The 19,370-nt window shown below is 43.8% G+C and overlaps 1 protein-coding gene across 3 annotated transcripts in view; it reads left to right on the top strand.

The window, feature by feature from the left end:
- KIAA0513 (KIAA0513 ortholog) overlaps positions 1-19,370 on the top strand; it is a 472,380-nt gene that overhangs the window by 438,203 nt on the left and 14,807 nt on the right. For all 3 annotated transcript variants that reach the window (XM_078670087.1, XM_078670085.1, XM_078670086.1), the window contains 2 exons: positions 8,457-8,537; positions 18,871-18,965. In XM_078670087.1, coding sequence (XP_078526213.1) covers positions 8,457-8,537; positions 18,871-18,965 — 176 coding nt within the window. The remainder of the gene's footprint in view (positions 1-8,456; positions 8,538-18,870; positions 18,966-19,370) is intronic.

The following is a 19,370-nucleotide window of genomic DNA, read 5'->3' as shown; positions in this document are numbered from 1 at the left end:
CTGGGAAGCTATGGCGGCAGATGTACCTGCAAGGGACAGACTATTCCCCCAAGTGCGAGTCGCAGGGGGACCCAACATTTTAGCAAGTGATCATTGTACCTAAGTTTCTCTTACATGATCCACACCAGCTTATCAGAGACATATTCAGCTTATTTCCTAGGTACCAAAAAAGGCAAGCAGCTAGGTTAGTCCTTATTTGCAAATTACAAAATTATTTCCAAAGTGTATTCAGTTGTATAAATAATGAAACACATATTTAAATTGCTTTAGTGTGTGGATTTTTGAGACATATTTCAGCGTTATATTTATCTCAGTGTTTTTGTCTTAGTTTCATATCGACATACTTTTTAAATGGACAATGTCCTTTAACGCTTAGACAAATGAAAGGACATTTAGATGAGTTGAACATATTAGGACGCAGTCCAAGGACTGTCGACAGGAGCACAAAATAATTGAACAGTGGCCTGAACTCCACAACCTCTAAAGGTCTTGAACGCTAGAATGTTATACAAAACAATGACAATAAGCATTTTCCATACACAGGCATCCCTTACATTACAACATCCTCGATGGCTTATCATTTAGGAAAAAATATGTACGAATCTGGATATATTCACGGTACCACTCTCCTTCTCCTCTTTGAGGAAACCTCTGATGCAATGACTTGAGTCAGTAACAAGAAGAACCTGGGACGAACACGTCACTTTTTCCTCTTCTCTGCGATCATCCTTCCTAGACTGCAGGCTCACCAGAGGTACATCTCCAAAACGGCTTCCTTGGAGGGAGATACCTCCAGAGGCGACCATTTTGTTATGTGTTTCTGCTCTGATGGTGATTTTACTTCATATATCTGTATATAAGACCTCTTTGATTTAGCAAAAAAGAATTTTACTCTATTAGAAATCTCCAGTACTGAAAAAATGTGCCTAGATCTCGTTTCTCCCAGTGCTAAGGACTTGCCTGCATAAATAAGGAATTGTGTCCCCGCATCCCATCTCCTACTCGAATACTGCAATTTCTGATATCACTAAGATGCTTTTCCCTTCCAAGTGTTGGAGGAGCTGCTCCAGGCTGTCAGGAATGGTTGTCATTTGGTTTATTCCCCAGGCACTTCCATGGGCCTTTTTGACACCCTGGGCTGTCAATGATATTGTAGCCATCCTTTTTGGGGCGGTCAGACAGGTGCTTGGGAGCATGTGGTAAGGAAGGAAGGGAGCGGGAAGACTAAGGAGTGGGCGAGCTTCTTTTTTTCTTTTTTAGGCAATGTTCCTCTTTAAGGAACCGATGGGTGGTGCCTGGTACGTGCATGGAACACTGGGACGTGCATACGAGTTTGACATAGTACGTGGTAGAGTCCACAAGACAGTACTTTAGCAAAATGTAGCAAATTGGGTGTGCTGTAGGTCTAAGGGCACTGAATGTACTTGCTCTGAAAAGTGTGCTTTTTTCTTGAAGTAGATACTTGCTTTCAAAGGTAAATTCTGCAAATTGTGGATGTGGGCTTAAAATGAATTGGGTCTCATAAGAGAGGAAGGGTTCCTTCATAAGTGTGCGTGGTAGATGACTGTAATTTGGGAACCAAGATTGTTTTTTTGGGAGGATTGATTAGGAAGCAATGGTGCTGTTATTTATACGTCCACATTTAATACGTCACATGGCCATCAACAGCCACCTCTTACTATGATATGCAAAGCAGTCAGCTTTATGCTTTGGGTTGGATTTTTGTATTTTCTAAAGTTTTGCTTGAATTTCTAAAACTCTCCAGACCTTTGCATGAAGTGGTTTAAAAGCGTAGAATCAATCAAAGAATTAAGCTTAGAACCATTAGTACATCTTGTTTAGTGAAAAATAAGGTTGGCAGACATGGGTTGTCTGTTAGTTTTTACCTTTGAACGGTGTTTCTCAAACTCAAAGCCGTATGAGTCTCAAACCCATGTTGGCCAACCCAATATAAGGTGACTCCTTTTTACTACCATAACCAAGTAATGCGGAATAGGACAACAAATAAAAGGCCTCATAATAGAAAAAGAAATGTATGCTATAGATGTTTTTTTGAGATTACACCATTCCGATCGAAAATGTGAACAAGTTGTGGGGTTTGAACCTATGAAATGCTACTTTATTAAATACTGGAAAGTGATGTAGGGTGGGGAAAGGGTGAACAGACAATATGATGGTCTTTATTTTAATTATCTCGCTGCCTTTAATGATTTTCATACTCATCTGTTCTTCTCTCCATCTATATATCTTGCATGACCGCTAACGTATTACCTTTGTTAACTTTGTTTCTGCTGCTACTCCAGAGGGAACGCGGGAGAGGAAGAGGAAAAGAGGTCTGTCTGTCTCTGTGCTTTGCTAGTGTTCTTCCCTGTAGCGTTGATGTTTTTCGGGCCCTAAACATTTGTCAGGTTGTCCATTGGAGTCAGTTTCACTGCCTGCTGTAGGAAGCTCTTACAGTCTCTAAAATACAGGTTGCATTTGGTAATACAGAAGACCTGAAAACCAAATACAAGTCTTGTTGGACATGGGCTGGACATGGACTTATTTATAACGCTGGCATTTTGTCATCATCCTTAAATCCCAGTGCTTATGGTTGAAAGTTTATTCTGGATTTTTAAAAATATATTAAGCTTTTATTTAACTATTTCCTGCATTGCATAAAGATTTTTACCCTGACAGAAGCCCTTGCCTATAGAAGAAAACTCACCGTGTCAATGATATAATGGTGCCTCTTCTGATCAAAATCCAGTGCTCATGTGGCACGCGCGAAAGGATATTAAAAGATTCAGCTGAATTTATATTATGAAGTACTTTAATCATTATCCAGGTCATAGCCATTTCAAATGTTACCTCAGACCTAGGTATCTGGTTTACATTTTGAGGTGTGCTATTAAAATAGTTGACTTTTCCCCTAAATCTAACAACTACCCTGTGGGCCAACAGGGACTGTCCACAAAAAGATCTCATTGCACCCAGATCATTTCTCTGAAATTGCAATACTTTTGGTGCAAGCACCCACCTTCCCAAAGACCTCAAATATAAGTTGCTTTAAGCTTCCATTTTGAGTTGGAGACAAAAGAGATTAAGTTACATTCTTTCGTTTTTCTTCCTTCTGTGGGGGCTGCACTTCACGCAAGTTCAACCTAAGGTATTTTGGGTCAGAAAGCCGACAGCGACCTTGCTTTGCTACGAAAAGACCACTTGACACTGTGATGGTGTTACCCAACTGCTAAGCTAATGTTGTGAACTGCGATACTGCAGGGATCTTGGGCCAGATGAATGACCGTTTTTAAGTGGTTGAAATTGGAAAATCAGGCCGTTTGTCACCACAAAAATGGGTTGTAGCATGTACAAACCCTATTTTGCTATTCGGTAACCTATTACCGACTTGCAAATTAGGGTTTGCTAATCACTATTAGGAAGGGGTGTGCCAAGGGCGTCCCTTCCTTAATAGCAAGTCACAGGGGGATGTACGATTGTTTTGCGACCGCAAATGCGGTTGCAAAACAGTCTCAGTTACCACCAATTTCAAATAGTTGGTAAGCCAGTCGCAAACGGGAAGGATTACCAAAGAGACCCTTCCCCTTTGTGTTCGGCAGCGAAAATATATTTTTAAGAGAAGGCAGTTGTCCCACAGAACATCGCCTTCCCTTAAAAATGAAATGAAAACGTTTTCTTTTTTTCTTTAAAACGCATCCTGTTTTCCTTTAAGAAAAACAAGCTGCATTTGAAAAAAAAAGTTGCTTTATTTATAGAAGAAAATACAGACATGGTGATGGTGGTCTGCTGTCCCCAGCATGGTGATGGTGGTCTGCTGTCCCCAGCAAATGGCGACCTGACACATGAATATTGTTGAGCCAGATCATTTGGAACCCCGTTGGGAAACACTAAATGTGTGTGAGACACATTAGTACATTCAGTTTTGCGAGTCCCAAATTTCGAGTCGCAAAACAGAATGGTCATACATCTGGCCCTTCGTTTTTCTGAAAGTTCAGTATAAAGCATTGCATCTTATCTGTATGGTCTTAGTGGTTTCATTTACATGTGATGAAGACCGATTGTTCAAAGACAGTGGGTTCTGTTGTCAAGTAGTGTAATGATGCTAAAATTCCCAGTGACTACACATTCTAGTCACTTCATTGATAACTTTGAATGAGATAATGGGGTTCGTATCTAAAGCCATGAACCTCCAGGAATCTCAAAAGAGACGGTCATTCAAGAATATTAAAGGAGATGGTCGGTTTAGCCCATGGGTACTCGCAAACATTTCCCAGAGGGCTGGAAAGTATTATGTTTGGCATGGCCGAGGGCCAACCCATGCCAGCAGGGCGAGAGTCAGGTAATGATAGGTGGGTGTAGGTGGACGTGAAGTAGATGCATGGTGTGGACAACAAACCGAGCCACATGACACAATGCATCCTGCTCAACACCCGCTCGGTCCACAGACACGCCATTGACCTCTGGAATCTACTCGACACCATCTCTCCGGACGTCGCCTTCCTAACAGAAACATGGATGAATGCCTCTTCAGCCCCAGACATCACCATTGCCATCCCGGAAGGCTATAAGATCATTCGCAAGGACCGTACCGGCCACACAGGAGGAGGCATCGCTATCGTCCATAAGAAATCCATCCGCATCTCAACCAGCTCAGACGTCAATCTCGCCAACTCTGAACACCTTCACTTCCAGATCCACACCGACCCCAAGACCACACTCAGAGGCACCCTCCTTTACAGGCCACCAGGACCCCGCGCACAATTTAATGAAGACATCACGGACTTCATCACTCCACACGCGCTCCCCTCCGAGGACTACATCCTTTTGGGAGACCTCAACTTTCACCTTGAAAAGAACAACGACCGCAACACCACCACCCTTTTGGACAACCTCGCAAACCTCGGACTTAAACAACTTGTCACTACCCCCACCCACATCGCAGGTCACACACTCGACCCTATCTTCACCTCCAGCAAGCATGTTTCCTTCAGCCACACCACAGCTCTCCTTTGGACTGACCACAGCTGCGTTCACTTCACCTACAACAAGCCCACATCCAACAACCACCCCCAACCCACTCTGCAAAGAAACTGGAACAAAATCACCATCGACCAGATCTCCTCATCGCTTCTTCAAAAGCCCCCCGCCCACTCCTCAAACCCAGACCAAGCAGCCACCAACCTCACCCAATGGTTATCCAACAGCGCCGACATCCTAGCACCACTGAAAAAACGACAAATCAAACTAGGCAGCAAAAAGGCCTCCTGGTTCAACGATGACCTTAAGAAATCGAAGAAACTCTGTCGCTCCCTCGAGAAGGCCTGGAAAAAAGACCCAACCACCAGCACCAAGGACGCCTTCAAAAACGCCACCCGCATACACCACCAACTAATCCGAAATGCCAAGAAAGCAGCCTTCAAGGACCGTCTAGATAACAACGCCCACAACAGCAAGGAACTTTTCAACATCGTCAAGGAATTTACCAACCCCTCAGCCAACTCCAACGACATCACCCCCTCTCAAGCCTTCTGCGACTCCCTAGCCTCATTCTTCCACAACAAAATTGCAGACATCCACAACAGCTTCGACAACCAACCCGGAGACCAACCCACCCAATCCCCTGCAGGACCCCCACTCCCCCTGATCATCCTCAATGACTGGAAGCCTATCTCCACTGAGGACACCATCCGTCTGATGAACTCTATCCACTCAGGATCCCCCACTGACCCTTGCCCTCACCACATCTTTAACAAAGCAGACTCCATTATTGCACCGCACCTCCGAGACGTCATCAACTGCTCCCTCAACTCCGCAACCTTCCCGGAAAGCTGGAAACATGCCGAACTCAGCGCCCTCCTGAAGAAACCCACAGCTGACCCCACCGAACTCAAAAACTATCGCCCTATCTCACTCCTTCCATTCCCGGCCAAAGTCATCGAGAAAGCTGTCAACAACCAGCTCGCCGCATTCCTCGAAACCAACAAATCCCTCGACTCCTCACAGTCCGGCTTCCGAGCCAAGCACAGCACCGAAACAGCCCTCATCGCAGCAACAGACATTCGAACTCTACTGGACAATGGAGACACAGTCGCCCTCATCCTCCTCGACCTTTCCGCAGCCTTCGACACAGTCTGCCATAGCACCCTTCTACAGCGCCTCAAAAACATCGGAATCCAAGGAAAAGCACTGGAATGGATCACCTCGTTCCTCTCCGGAAGAACCCAGAGAGTCCGCCTTCCACCATTCAAGTCAGAGGCTACTGAAGTCATCTGCGGCGTACCTCAAGGGTCCTCACTCAGTCCCACCCTCTTCAACGTTTACATGAGCCCCCTCGCGGCCATCGCACGCCAACATAACCTCAACATCATCTCCTACGCCGACGACACTCAACTGATCCTATCACTCACCAGAGACCCTAACACAGCCAAAACCAACCTACACGAAGGAATGAAAGAAGTAGCCGAATGGATGAAGCACAGCCGTCTGAAACTGAACTCAGACAAAACAGAAGTCCTCATCTTAGGTACCTCCCCCTCCGCCTGGGACGACTCTTGGTGGCCAGAGGCCCTTGGAAAAGCACCCATCCCGACGGACCACGCACGGAACCTGGGCGTCATCCTGGATTCCTCACTCTCGATGAACAGACAAGTCAACGCCGTTTCTTCATCTTGCTTCAACATTCTTCGCATGCTCAAAAAAACATTTCGCTGGATCCCTACCGAAACTAGAAAAACAGTCACCCACGCTCTGGTCACGAGCCGACTGGACTACGGAAACACCCTCTACGCCGGCACCACCGCAAAACTCCAGAAAAAACTACAACGCATCCAGAACGCCTCAGCCAGGCTCATATTAGACATCCCGCGTAAAGAACACATCTCTGATCACCTGAAAAACCTCCACTGGCTCCCCGTCAATAAGAGGATCACTTTCCGGCTCCTAACCCACGCACACAAAGCACTCTACGAAATCGGACCCGAATGCCTCAACACACGACTATCCTTCTACACCCCCTCCCGCCAGCTACGATCCTCCAACCAAGCCCTTGCCACTGTACCTCGCATCAACAAAACCACCATGGGAGGTAGATCCTTCTCCTACCTAGCAGCTAAAACTTGGAACTCACTTCCCACTCACCTTCGCCTTACTCAGAACCACCTAGCATTCAGAAAGCAACTCAAAACGTGGATATTCGACAAGTAACTCCCCACCCTTCTTCAAGCGCCTTGAGACCCTCTGGGTATGTAGCGCGCTATACAAATCATCTGACTTGACTTCTGTCTGTCACTAACGCTCTATTCTTATGCACCAAGAATTAAAGTCAAAGCATTAACTTTTATTGTAAAATGGCAGATTCGCAAATATGAAACCAGAAAATCTTTATTTATGCCAGTTTCATAGCTTTCTGAATGTTCCTGATCTGTCAAGTGAACAGCAGCCCAGAGCAGCTGGTCACCAGGGGGCGGCAATTTAAGTATCCCTGGTCTAGCCCACAAGTAATGTTTTCTTTAATGTTTAACTTTCTGTCGAATTTCTCAATCAAAATTTCTCACGGTAAAATCTTAAATTTCCTTTAACTTTCCACTGACCAGTTTACTTACCTGATACTCACAACTGCCTCCAGCCACCTACAGATAATTTACCCATTCAGGCAGAGGACCATTGACAGATTAGAAATATAAAACGTACAGATTTTTCCATTATGTCAATTTTGGCACAATTTTACACAGTAAGAGTAAAGGACACATTGTTTTAAAATATGCATGTTACATTTGACTACCATAACCGTTATATGCCCTAAATTCCAAATACAAATCTTGGCGGTTTCTCTCATGAAATTGAGAAGAACTGTATAAAAAATGTACGAAAGTCACAAGATATTGACAACAGTTTGGCATGATACTCTTTCTTTTTTTTTAATTCAATTCATTCTTCCTTCGAGTATTAGTCAAAATGTGTTATCTAATTGGCAACTTGGAAGGCTTAAACTGGAGGATATGCTTTGCTGTAGGAAAACCTCCCCAATGGTTAGTTCTCTTTAAACCAAGAAATCCATACATTAATACTTAAAAGGGAAACGAACACAGCACAAGATCTTAATGGATTTTTCTCGTTTTCCTTGCATTGCCTTAAAATGGCAATGAGTAAGTTGAAATAGTAGATTTGCTGACCTTTCCTTTGCTGCCAGTGGTTAATTTTTTTCTCCTTTTCTTTGCTTGGTAGTTGTATGTGATTAACCATTTTTCTGCCTTTACTCAGAGACCATTCTCCTCTCCTTTTCACCTTCTCCTTACATGCTAAGCTAGGCTGTACTTCAGAACTTTACATTTTTCTGAGGCTTGTCAGACCATCTTGGTATAGTAGAAGCCACTTCAGAACTGAGCGTGAAGCCGAATTAAGGGGGTGGTTGTGCTGGGGATAAACCGTGATTGATTGTCTTATTCATATGTTTGCAGGGAGAAGTGGTGTCACATGACTCAGGAGGAGCGAGACGACAGCCTGCGATTTAATGAGAACATCACCTTCGGCCAGCTGGGGTAAGTTAAGATCTTTTGAAGGGCCAGTAGGTAGGTGATAGCGCTGAAGGCGTCCTTCAAGAAGACTCAAATTCGTTATTTTGATATCACCCACTTGAGTCCTCTGCAAGGGAAAGTCTGATCCACACTTAAAGCTTTACGGGCACAGCGGCTTTCACTTAGAAGATACATTTTCACCATTTACTTTTTAGCCGTAAAAGGTTAACTTCAAACACATGTGCCTTGCACCCAGGGTCCTATCAGGGGCTGCCCAGAATACATACCCATTAAACTGCTTCTTGTTGAAGCCACCTTCCATTCAGATCTTCAGGCACATGTTTCTTGAGGCCCTCCTAAGTCAAAAGAATCCTGGTGGGAGGTAGGAGCGTCTCTGACTTGACCCCTCAACTATGGAACAATCTTTCCAAATCGCCAATGATGGGACCCTCCGATAAGATGTGTCCTGGCTTGCGCAAGACTCCCCTTTCCTCATGATGACCCCAAGACAGAAGGCAGTCCACTGCCTAGAAGATGCCTGGGTATAGAGGATGCCACATGGATGTACAACCTACTCCTTACTTAATGCCACATTGATAATATTAATAAGTGAAGAGGCACTCATATGCACCACAAATCTGCTCAAGGTCATTTCATTGCAAGTAATGGCATTGTCGCGTCGGTGGTTTATCAAGCGATCAAACAAATATCTCCAGTTTGCGCTTGTAAGAGAAATGGTGATGTCTTATAACCTTGTTGAAAACAAGGCGGCAGATCCCGCTTCGATAAATGTTGACACAATCTCCCGAGAGATGTGGCCATGCTTCAGCACATGAGCCTGCAATGGTGGCTATCAACACATTGGAGAGGTAAACTATTGAGATCTGGGTCTTGGAGCTAGCTCAATTTGGATTTGTTTTTTTATTACAAAGCAACAGAAGGTAATAAGCGAGAAACACAACAGAAACCTAATTTGAGATCGAAGACACATTAACCATAAGGCATGGCTGCCGCACATGGAGCCTAAGGGCAAGAAATAAAAAGCAGAGTGGCCAATAGGAAAACTGGAACTAAACAATGTGTCTCAAGGACCCGCTCCACCAGCTTTCCATTTTGACCTTCCACTGGCTCAGAGGCTGCTGCCCCTTCACCATTACCACTTGGCCATGAGGCTTGTGTGACTGCTTATACTACAGTGGCATGTTTTGTGACGAAGTCTCCATTCATCTTCTTCCTCGCAGACATAGCACAAGAAGGTATGTGACCAGCCACATGTATCATGTGCTTAGGGAAGCTGTCATAAGCACATACAGCCTTCATATACCTAGGCAAAGCATACGATGGCCCGATAAAGAATAACGCGCCCGGCACAACAATCTTATTCTAGGTGCTGCATCATATGACCAGACTGATAGGCTAAGGCTATGTAATACCAGGTGCACCCGTGTCTGCTCCACTTCAGTTGGCACATTTTGTGGTAAAAACTCATGTGACCAAGTGCAGCCACATATGCCCCGGTAGGTCATCCCATGCACAGCTGCAGCGAACGCGCAGAAGTTGCTGCCTTTAAAGACCTGGAACAGTTGGCGAGGGACGTTCTACTTATGTCAGTGCTTGGTTTCAGGGGCAGCTGGGATGGCTAGAGCCAGTTGCCCCAGCACCTGATATTTTTCCAAGTTGGGGAAGTAGGAAGCCAGAGGGTATAGTCTAAGGCTGCAGGCTTAAAGCTACTTTTGCCCAAAGGCTCATGGGCAATGACAACCCCCCCTCCCGCCAGCCTCTTCAGGGCTGACAATTTTATCCAGAGACACTTTGCTTCCACCCCTCAACCAATGCAGAATTTCAGAAACTTTAAAGGTAGACCGGACAAGAAAGAAAACCAGTCACACAAGGTACTTCAAGTAAACAATCATTGTTGACTTTCCTGGGCTTGGCTTCAGTGTCTATGGGATGGCAGGCGCTCTTGTGAACAGCTTGCCTAGCAATGGGTCTGGAAGAGCTGCAGCAGATGCCGCGTCATTAGAGCTGCACGTGGAGGGCAGTAGACAAAAAAGCCTGGTGCAGTCTGCGAGAATTGGATGTTTGGACACTGTAAGAGCGCGATAACAGTCCTGGTATAATGTGCAGTGGTGTGAATGAATAAAGAATCTGTGCAGTGTCTTCAGTGTATAGTCGAGCTGTGCTATGAATGGAGAAGCTGTGCAGAGGCATGAGTGAATGGAAGCGGTGCAGTAGCGAGAGTGAAAAAAGACGTGTTGTGGCATGAGTGAACAGAAACGTGCTGTGGTGTGAGTGAATAAAGAATCTGTGCAGTAGTACAGTGGCATGAGTGACTAGAGAATCTTTGCAGTAATGCAGAGGCATGAGTGAAAAGAGTCTTTGCAGTATGCAGTGGCATGAGTGAAGAGAAAATCTGTGCAGTAGTACAGTGGGATGAGTGAAGAGAAAATCTGTGCAGTAGTGCAGTGGCATGAGTGAAGAGAGAAACTGTGCAGTAGTACAGTGGGATGAGTGAAGAGAGAAACTGTGCAGTAGTGCAGTGGGATGAGTGAAGAGAGAAACTGTGCAGTAGTGCAGTGGGATGAGTGAAGAGAGAATCTTTGCAGTAGTGCAGTGTCATGAGTATATGTGCAGTCGCATGAGAGAAGAGAGATTTTGTGAACGTAGTGCAGTGGCATGAGTGAAGAGAGAATCTGTGCTGTGGCATGCGTGACTAGAGAATCTGTGCAGTAGTGCAGTGGCATTAGTGAATAGATTATCTGTACAGTGTCATGAGTGAAAAGAGAATTAGGCTGTGGCATGAGCGGATAGAGAATCTTTGCAGTAGTGCAGTGGCATGAGTGAATAGAGAATCTGCAGTAGTGCAGTGTCATGAGTGAAGAGAGAAGCTGTGCAGTAGTGCAGTGTCATGAGTGAAGAGATAATCTGTGCAGTCAGGAGTGGAAAGAGAATTGGGCTGTGACATGAATGAATAGAGAATCTTTGCAGTAGTGCAGTGGCATGAGTGAATAGAGAATATTTGCAGTAATGCAGTGGCATGAGTGAAGAGAGATCTGTGCAGTAGCACAGTGGCATGAGTGAAGAGAGAATCTGTGCAGTGTCATGAGTGAAAAGAGAATTGGGTTGTGGCATGAATGGACAGAGAATCTTTGCAGTAGTGCAGTGGCACGAGTGAATAGAGAATCTTTGCAGTAATGCAGTGGCATGAGTGAGGAGAGATCTGTGCAGTAGCACAGTGGCATGAGTGAAGAGAGAATCTGTGCAGTGTCATGAGTGAAAAGAGAATTTGGCTGTGGCATGAATGGACAGAGAATCTTTGCAGTAGTGCAGTGGCCTGAGTGAACAGAGAATCTTTGCAGTAGTGCACTGGCATGAGTAAATAGAGAATCTTCGCAGTAATGCAGTGGCATGAGTGAGGAGAGGTCTGTGCAGTAGCACAGTGGCATGAGTGAAGAGAGAATCTGTGCAGTGTCATGAGTGAAAAGAGAATTGGGCTGTTGCATGAATGGACAGAGAATCTTTGCAGTAGTGCAGTGGCACGAGTGAATAGAGAATCTTTGCAGTAATGTAGTGGCATGAGTGAATAGAGAGTCCTTGCAGTACGCAGTGGCAAGAGTGAAGAACGAATGTGTGCAATAGTGCAGTGGAAAGAATGAAGAGAGAATCTTTACAGTAGTGCAGTGGCATGAGTGAATAGAAAATCTGCAGTAGCGCAGTGGCATGATTGAAGAGAGAGTCTGCAGTACCACAGTGGCATGAGTGAAGAGAGAATCTGGAGTAGCACAGTGGCATGAGTGAAGAGAGAATCTGGAGTAGCACAGTGGCATGAGTGAAGAGAGGATGTGTGCAGTAGTGTAGTGGAATGAGTGAAGAGAGAATCTGCAGTAGTGCAGTGGCATGCGTGAATAGAGAATCTTTACAGAAGTCCAGTGGCATGAGTGAAGAGAGAATCTGTACAGTGGCATGAGTGAAGAGAGAATCTGTGCAGTAGTGCAGTGGCATGAGTGAAGAGAGAATCTGTGCAGTGGCATGAGTGAAGAGAGAATATGTGCAGTGGCATGAGTGAAGAGAGAATATGTGCAGTAGTGCAGTGACATGATTGAATAGAGAATCTTTGCAGTAGTGCAGTGGCATGAGTGAAGAGAGAATCTGTGCAGTGGCATGAGTAAAGAGAATCTGTGCTGTAGTGCAGTGGCATGAGTGATGAGAGAATCTCTGCTTTAGTGCAGTGGCATGAGTGAATAGAGAGTCTTTGCTGTATGCTGTGGCATGAGTGAAAAGAGAATCTGCAGTGACATGAGTGAAGAGAGAATCTGTGCAGTAGTACAGTAGCATGAGTGAATAGAGTATTTGTCCTATGGCATATGTCAAATAGAGAAGCTAGTGTGGATGCTGTGGTTAGTGTTGACCATTTTACAAATTGATAAATATTTTTAAATAAGCTACTTCGTCAAATTTTCAGTTTAAAATATGACTACCTATTGCAGTTGAAAATTTTCTGTTTCTTCCAGTTTGTTTGATTTGAAATGGAAGGCTCGTTAGGGAAGACTCAGAGAGGACTCAGGGTTGAGACATTTATTTTTATTTTTATTTATTTTATTTTTATATTCTTCTATAGCGCCTGAATAGACCCCCGAAGGGGTATCTCCGCGCTTTGCCAGTAAGAATATCCTCAGATAGATGTGCGTAATGCATATAAACAGAGAGGGATCAGATGCTGGGGAATAGGTACGTTTTTAAGACCTTACGAAAGGTCAGATGGTTAGTGAGTATTCTCATCTCAGAAGGTAGGGAGTTCCAGAGCTTTGGTCCAAGATGGGCCAGAGCTCGCCCTCCTTGTCTGGATAGGGCAGATTTAGAGACAATTTAGTGCCTCCACCTGCTGTCAAGGGTTTGGAAACATGTAAACTGGGGCTAATGTTTAATATTAAATGTTTGTCAGTTGTTTTCAATTTGAAGTGCATTTGACTAATGCATGTGCTCTCCGCATACTATTTTGTTTACTGTGCTCTCTCTCTTTGCTCCGACGTGCTTTTTCCATATCCAGTTATGTTTTAGGCCGAGCATTCAAGACCTCTTGTATATACTTTATATACTTACATATTTTAGTATATACTTATATGTGTATGTACTTTGTCGGCTTTGGATATCAACCCTAGGACTTATCTGCTTCACCTTAGGGACTTTTTTTCTGTTCAACTGCCTCCATTTAACTGTCTTGATAGAAAACAACCAGTAGAGGTCATTAAAATACCAGAATTGTTTTCTGATGAGGGAATTTTTATTTTTTATTTTTCTGGCAACTGCCTCTATTTAACTTTCTTGATAGAAAAAGACCAGCAGAGGTCAATAAAATACCAGAATCACTTTAGCATTCTCTAGATTCCAGTCCATAGAAATTGTCTTCCACAAGCACCCAGAATTGTATTTTTCAGTGATACGACCACAGAAGGACCCGATTTTATATTAAAAACAGAGCTTTAAACTAGACCATTTACCGCTGAAAGGCACTATTTTTCTCCATGTGTTCCCATACCTGGCGTGTCATGCAGTTTGATGCTTACTTTCCCTCCATGTTAAAGAACAGTAGATGTTTCAGTACCCAGGCTAATGTGCTGCATAGCTAAATACATATAAGGTCCCAAAGGCAAGACCAATTGCATTGCAAATGCTTGTCTACTTTGCTTGTACACAACATCATTCAATTGCTCTTAACACCTTCGCTGCGGCGGCTATTCCGCCGCAGCGCTAAGGGGGCGGGGGGGCGCGCGGCGCTCACACGCTGGTGACGGAACCGCTCCGTCACCAGCCTCGGGTGAGCTGTGCTGATGACGGAGCGGGTCCGTCATGGCCCCGCCCTCTCAATAGAACGCGCCGGGCAGGCGTGAAATCAGCACCGCGCAGGCGCGTCGGGCGGGCCATGACGGAACCGCTCCGTCATCAGCACAGCGCCACCGCAGCTGATGACGGAGCGGTTCCATCAGCATCGAAGGAGTTAAAACAGGTAACCAAACATAACGTCTGGCTGGTAATATGGACAAACAGTTATATTTCCAAGTGTGTTCCTGATAGAGCCGCTAGGTGGCAGACTGCACCCACATTTGAGCGTATGCAGGCCTCGGATTGGAAAAAGATCAACGACGGGAACCACAAATTGAGAAAAAACTGCCATTAGAGTGGGGACGGTGTTTCGAAGGTTGTAATCTGACCTTCGTTTTACTAATATTTTAAAACTCTGCCACAAACAAAATGGCAACAAGGACAAATGTGACAGTTAATCCGCTATCGTTTACTTAATTGTCGTAAATTAACTGTATTTTAAAGTAGTACTAGGGTTGAGCTCCTGCTGCAGAGATCTTTATGTACCCAGCAGCATAAGTGGTATAAAAAGAGTAAGAAAACTTGATCTACATGCTTTGACTCATCATAAAATCAAATAGAGGGTTAATCTGCCAGCTGCAAAAGACTGCATGCAGCAGGCAGGTCATATTTTGTGCAGATAGCTAAGTTGGTTAATGCCTCTGCTGCAGACATGCTGGTGTACTGCAAGTTACAATCCTTTTGATTAAATTTACTAAGTTATGAACAGGCATCGAGGAGCTACACGCAAACAGAAAAGAATGCGTTTAGAGCCATAATGTGTTTTTTCTCAATGTTTTGCTCCCCCAATGTTTCTAAAAAGAGTTCCTTTGGGCAGTTACAAAGACATTAGTAAGTGTTATATGAATGGTATCTGACACGCTTACAATGCATGCATAACATTCATGCAAAGATTAGAAAACGTAAAACTTGCCTGCGAAGTTGGACATTCTTACAGCCTATATATATCACTTTTATACAAAGCTTAGAAAACCCAGCACCTTCCCCCCTAAATCCTAGCTCTGTTGAGTACATGTGAAGTGACATGCTGGCTGTCTTTGTTTCGTGGCACCAATGTGTCAAGGCTGCGTTTAGCCCCCAGCCAGGAGGAAGACTCAAATAAAAGGAGTGCTGTCGAGCCTTAAATTGAGGCATTTGTCTTGGGCCCAGCTAGAACTGAATTTTAGAGCTGTCCCTCACCCCCTGCCGCTTGCTGGACTGAATGCCTAGCACACAGTGCTGTGCTGCTGATTGGTCCTGATGTGGGCACCAGGACAAAGCCTGCACACTTCACAGGGACTGGTTGGATCCCCGATCCTGCTCTGTAATGTCGGCCGGATCTGGAATCAAGATGGATGCCCTGCATTTCCGGCACTGACTCTATGAGCAAAACTGTAAGGGGTACCAGTAATTTATTTCTTTCTCATTTGTATAAAAGTCTGAAGAGTTTAGACCTTCAGTGGAAGAGTGATCATTCCTTGGATGATTGAACGATCTTGAAGATGGGGGTTCTTCTGTCCTAGGCTAGTGTCCTACTAGGGCATGTTAGAAAGGATATGGAACAAGCCCTGGCAAAGCCAATAGGTCTCGCCCTTTCAGTTTATGGAAGATGGCAGAATTTGATGTGCACATTTAGAGAATTATCTGCCATCAGACGAGAGGCCTGATTTGGAGATTGGCACACAGAATACACTGTCACGTATGTGACACCCTCCTTTTTGCAAGTGCTATAGGATATAATTAGGGCTCCCGGTTTAATGGTATTTGCTTTTTATCGTCTCTGTCTGTATTTAAACGTATTTATTTTTTGGCAATGTTGGTATTTATCCCTATTTATTTTGTGTTTTTATAATAAGTGAAGTGGCAAAATTGTATTTCTACACATTTATTTAACTGGTAAATATGCACTAATACATATCAAATTAACCAGCCAAATATAATAAAACATTACACCCACTGATAAATATTAGCACTATACTATAAATATATGCTGAACTATCTATGCCTGTATTTAAGGAGATTGGGTCCTGTTTTTTTAACTCCCCGTGCTGTCTATCCATTCTGCTGTTGGCCTGGAATTCATGAAAAACCAGCATGGAGAGTCACTTACAAGAAATCCAATTTTATGTATTTTTATGCGTAAACAAATTGTTTTCTGTCTGTACCTATCTGTAAAAATGGAAAACTATGAACGAGCCTCAGATATAAGACACTTGTAACAAGGTGGACAAGATAGATCACTTTTGTGATTGAGTTACCTGTCCGCGGTCAAATGTCGTTCCCTCCACAGCACAGAAAGCTCCCTGGAATGCTAAAGTTAATACCGGTGGCATCTGGCATTCCAGCGCATGCTGCTATGATGAACATCACTATTGTTCCAACTCAAGTTAAATTGTTGATTTATCTCAACTTAGACATCCATACCATTGACCTTTAGCTGCCCACAGATATTAACACCATTGTCTTTGGTAACAACAGTGTCATTTAATTTCTAGTGGTCTTGGGATAGACAAAAGTTCTAGTAGGAATTGACATGAAGGTCTTCATTGATTCTGCATATGCATCAAAAGCAAGAGCCTTAATCACCATCTTAGTGGTCGGTGTTATCTGAACTTTTGGGTTACGTAATAGAAAAGGAGTAAGAAGCTATTGGGTTGTGGGGGGGTATGTTGCTGTAACTAAAGGGCATTGATCTATGTTTTCTTGGCACCTGATGGGTTCATGGTACGCCATACGCAAGCAGGCAAAGCATAAGTGACTTGTACGTTATTAGACAAGGTGTTTCAGCCCATATGCTGAGGCTGTAGAGGTAAAGAATACCACCTGGGGATCTTTTATATGTCAAGACGCACAGATCGATACCCATTGGTAGTCACTTCTCTTGAGAAGGCGATTCCTAAATCCCTATTCAGTATCATCTATGCAGCCTAAGCAAAATAAAGGCATTCACTGTTGGTGGCAGAGGCAGAACAGAAGGTGAGAAACATAAGTCCAATATTCAGCCTCCCTTAATCCTGGAAACCCATGGATGAACTCGTAGAGGCAGGCTTATAGCTAAGCTTCACCAGGCTTGCGCACAGTAGCATCACTCATGGTACCGAATTTAACACCTAGATATTGTAACCAAGAAGTTAAAGAGGTCTCTAGAAATGTGCTTATTTCAGCTGCCACAAGGGACGAAAGAGCACAGCATGGTGTATTAAGCAAAGTTAATGCTGTGCATTGTATGCATTCCACCTATGCCCCGTATTAATATATCCTAGGCTGATGTAATTTCTAGGAAGCCCTGAAGTTGGAACTAGACAACCAAGCCTGAATTGGCAGATCCCATCAAGTGGGATAATGTATTCTCCACTTCATTGAGATGAATTTTTGGTTTAATTGTGGCCCCATCTGAGAGCCAGTAAGGGGTTGAAAGATAGGTTTAATATGATAGCCAGCAGATTAAGGAGGTGTTCGCATCAATAGAGCATTGAGCAGTGTGACATACCCATGCTTTGCTGGACTGCACCTGGAATTTAGTGAATTATAATTTCTCCTGTACAGTATTGTCATTCCACCACTTGTCACGATGTGTTTTAAGTTATTTTGCATCAGAGATGCAATATAGTCCCAGTACTCATATTGCTGATATCTGTGATTACCCTACTTTTCATTTCGATTGATTGTTGATCTGTGGTAGAATTTTCTGACACAAAGCACGGTTCCCAATACATGTATGCCTAGTTTGAAAGACAGTAGGGTCCCCTTCCCTTGTGACATTGCGGACCCTATGATTTATAATACGTCTATAATTGCAACTGGTGGTACCAAGAACCAAAAAGAGGAAATGGGGAGACAGAGCATTCTCGGTGGCAGCTAGCAAACTTTGGAACTCCCTTCCTCTCGCACTTAGGTCTATTCCACTTCTTTTACCATTCAGAAAAGATCTTAAGACCTTTGCTTTTCTCGACATACCATATATCCGGGCTACTTTTCTCTTCATCCTTCTTCCGGACGGTCGGTCGGTCTCTAGCGCCTTGATGCCTTTGGGTGATTGTCGGCATTTTACAAATTACAAATCAAATCAAATTAGCGAGTGCTTGTCGATATTAACTGAGAAGCAACTTTCCTGGATTTTCTGTCCTGATTTGTAGTTCTTTATTGCTTTAGACAAGTACTCCTGATATTGAATGATGAGACACAGCAGGTCGGTGGTTGGTCTTTCATTTAAATACTCTTTTAGGAGAGTGTGGCCTTCTGTTACAGCTGCACGGTTGAGTCTGGTTCTCCTCTCATTGTAACCCATTGGTTTGATACACAAGCTTGCTGGATTCAAGTCAATCAATTGCAATGTGTTCTTTTGCTATTTTTCTCCATTGACCTGGTTACATACAACCAGCAAAGCACATCTCAGTGAAATGCTGTGCACAACTAAACACACAAATTTCTGAATTGTTAAATATTTGTGATTTCTCTGCACTTTAACCCTAATCTACCTTTGTCGCCCCATGTCTAGCACCTTCACTCACAACATGTTGGCTTTCGGCTTGAACAAGAAGTTGTGCAATGACTTTCTGAAGAAGCAGTCAGTCATCGGCAATCTGGATGAAGGTAAGGAAAAGAAGCAGCTCAGTTTACATAGGATGTGAAACATTTGCATATTAAGGTGTTTTTAAACTTACTTTACATAAATTGCTAGAAACATCAATTTGACACTAGGGCAGGGTGCGTGACTGCAAGGCATCAGTTTAGTGGTGGAATCTCCTAAGGAATAAACAAGAAGGTAAATAGTGTATTGATAATTACTTAAACTCATTGCTATTTCCACATTATATGTCACCGCTTTACTGTAGACTATTATAAAGGAAAAACTAGTCAAAATTTCGAGCATGTGTGAAAACTAAAACACTTTATAAAAAGGTTTTGAGGTGAGATATACCAATGGGTCTGTGCTAACTGGGAGATCCCTTGGTACAGAAGCTGAAAGTGTACCCTAGCCAGTGCTGGTCCAACTGC

Source organism: Lissotriton helveticus, chromosome 12, assembly GCF_964261635.1.
Source record: "Lissotriton helveticus chromosome 12, aLisHel1.1, whole genome shotgun sequence".
NCBI lineage: Eukaryota > Metazoa > Chordata > Amphibia > Caudata > Salamandridae > Lissotriton > Lissotriton helveticus.
The sequence above is the reverse complement of the archived record's forward strand: the minus strand, read 5'-3'. Positions and strand labels throughout refer to the sequence as shown.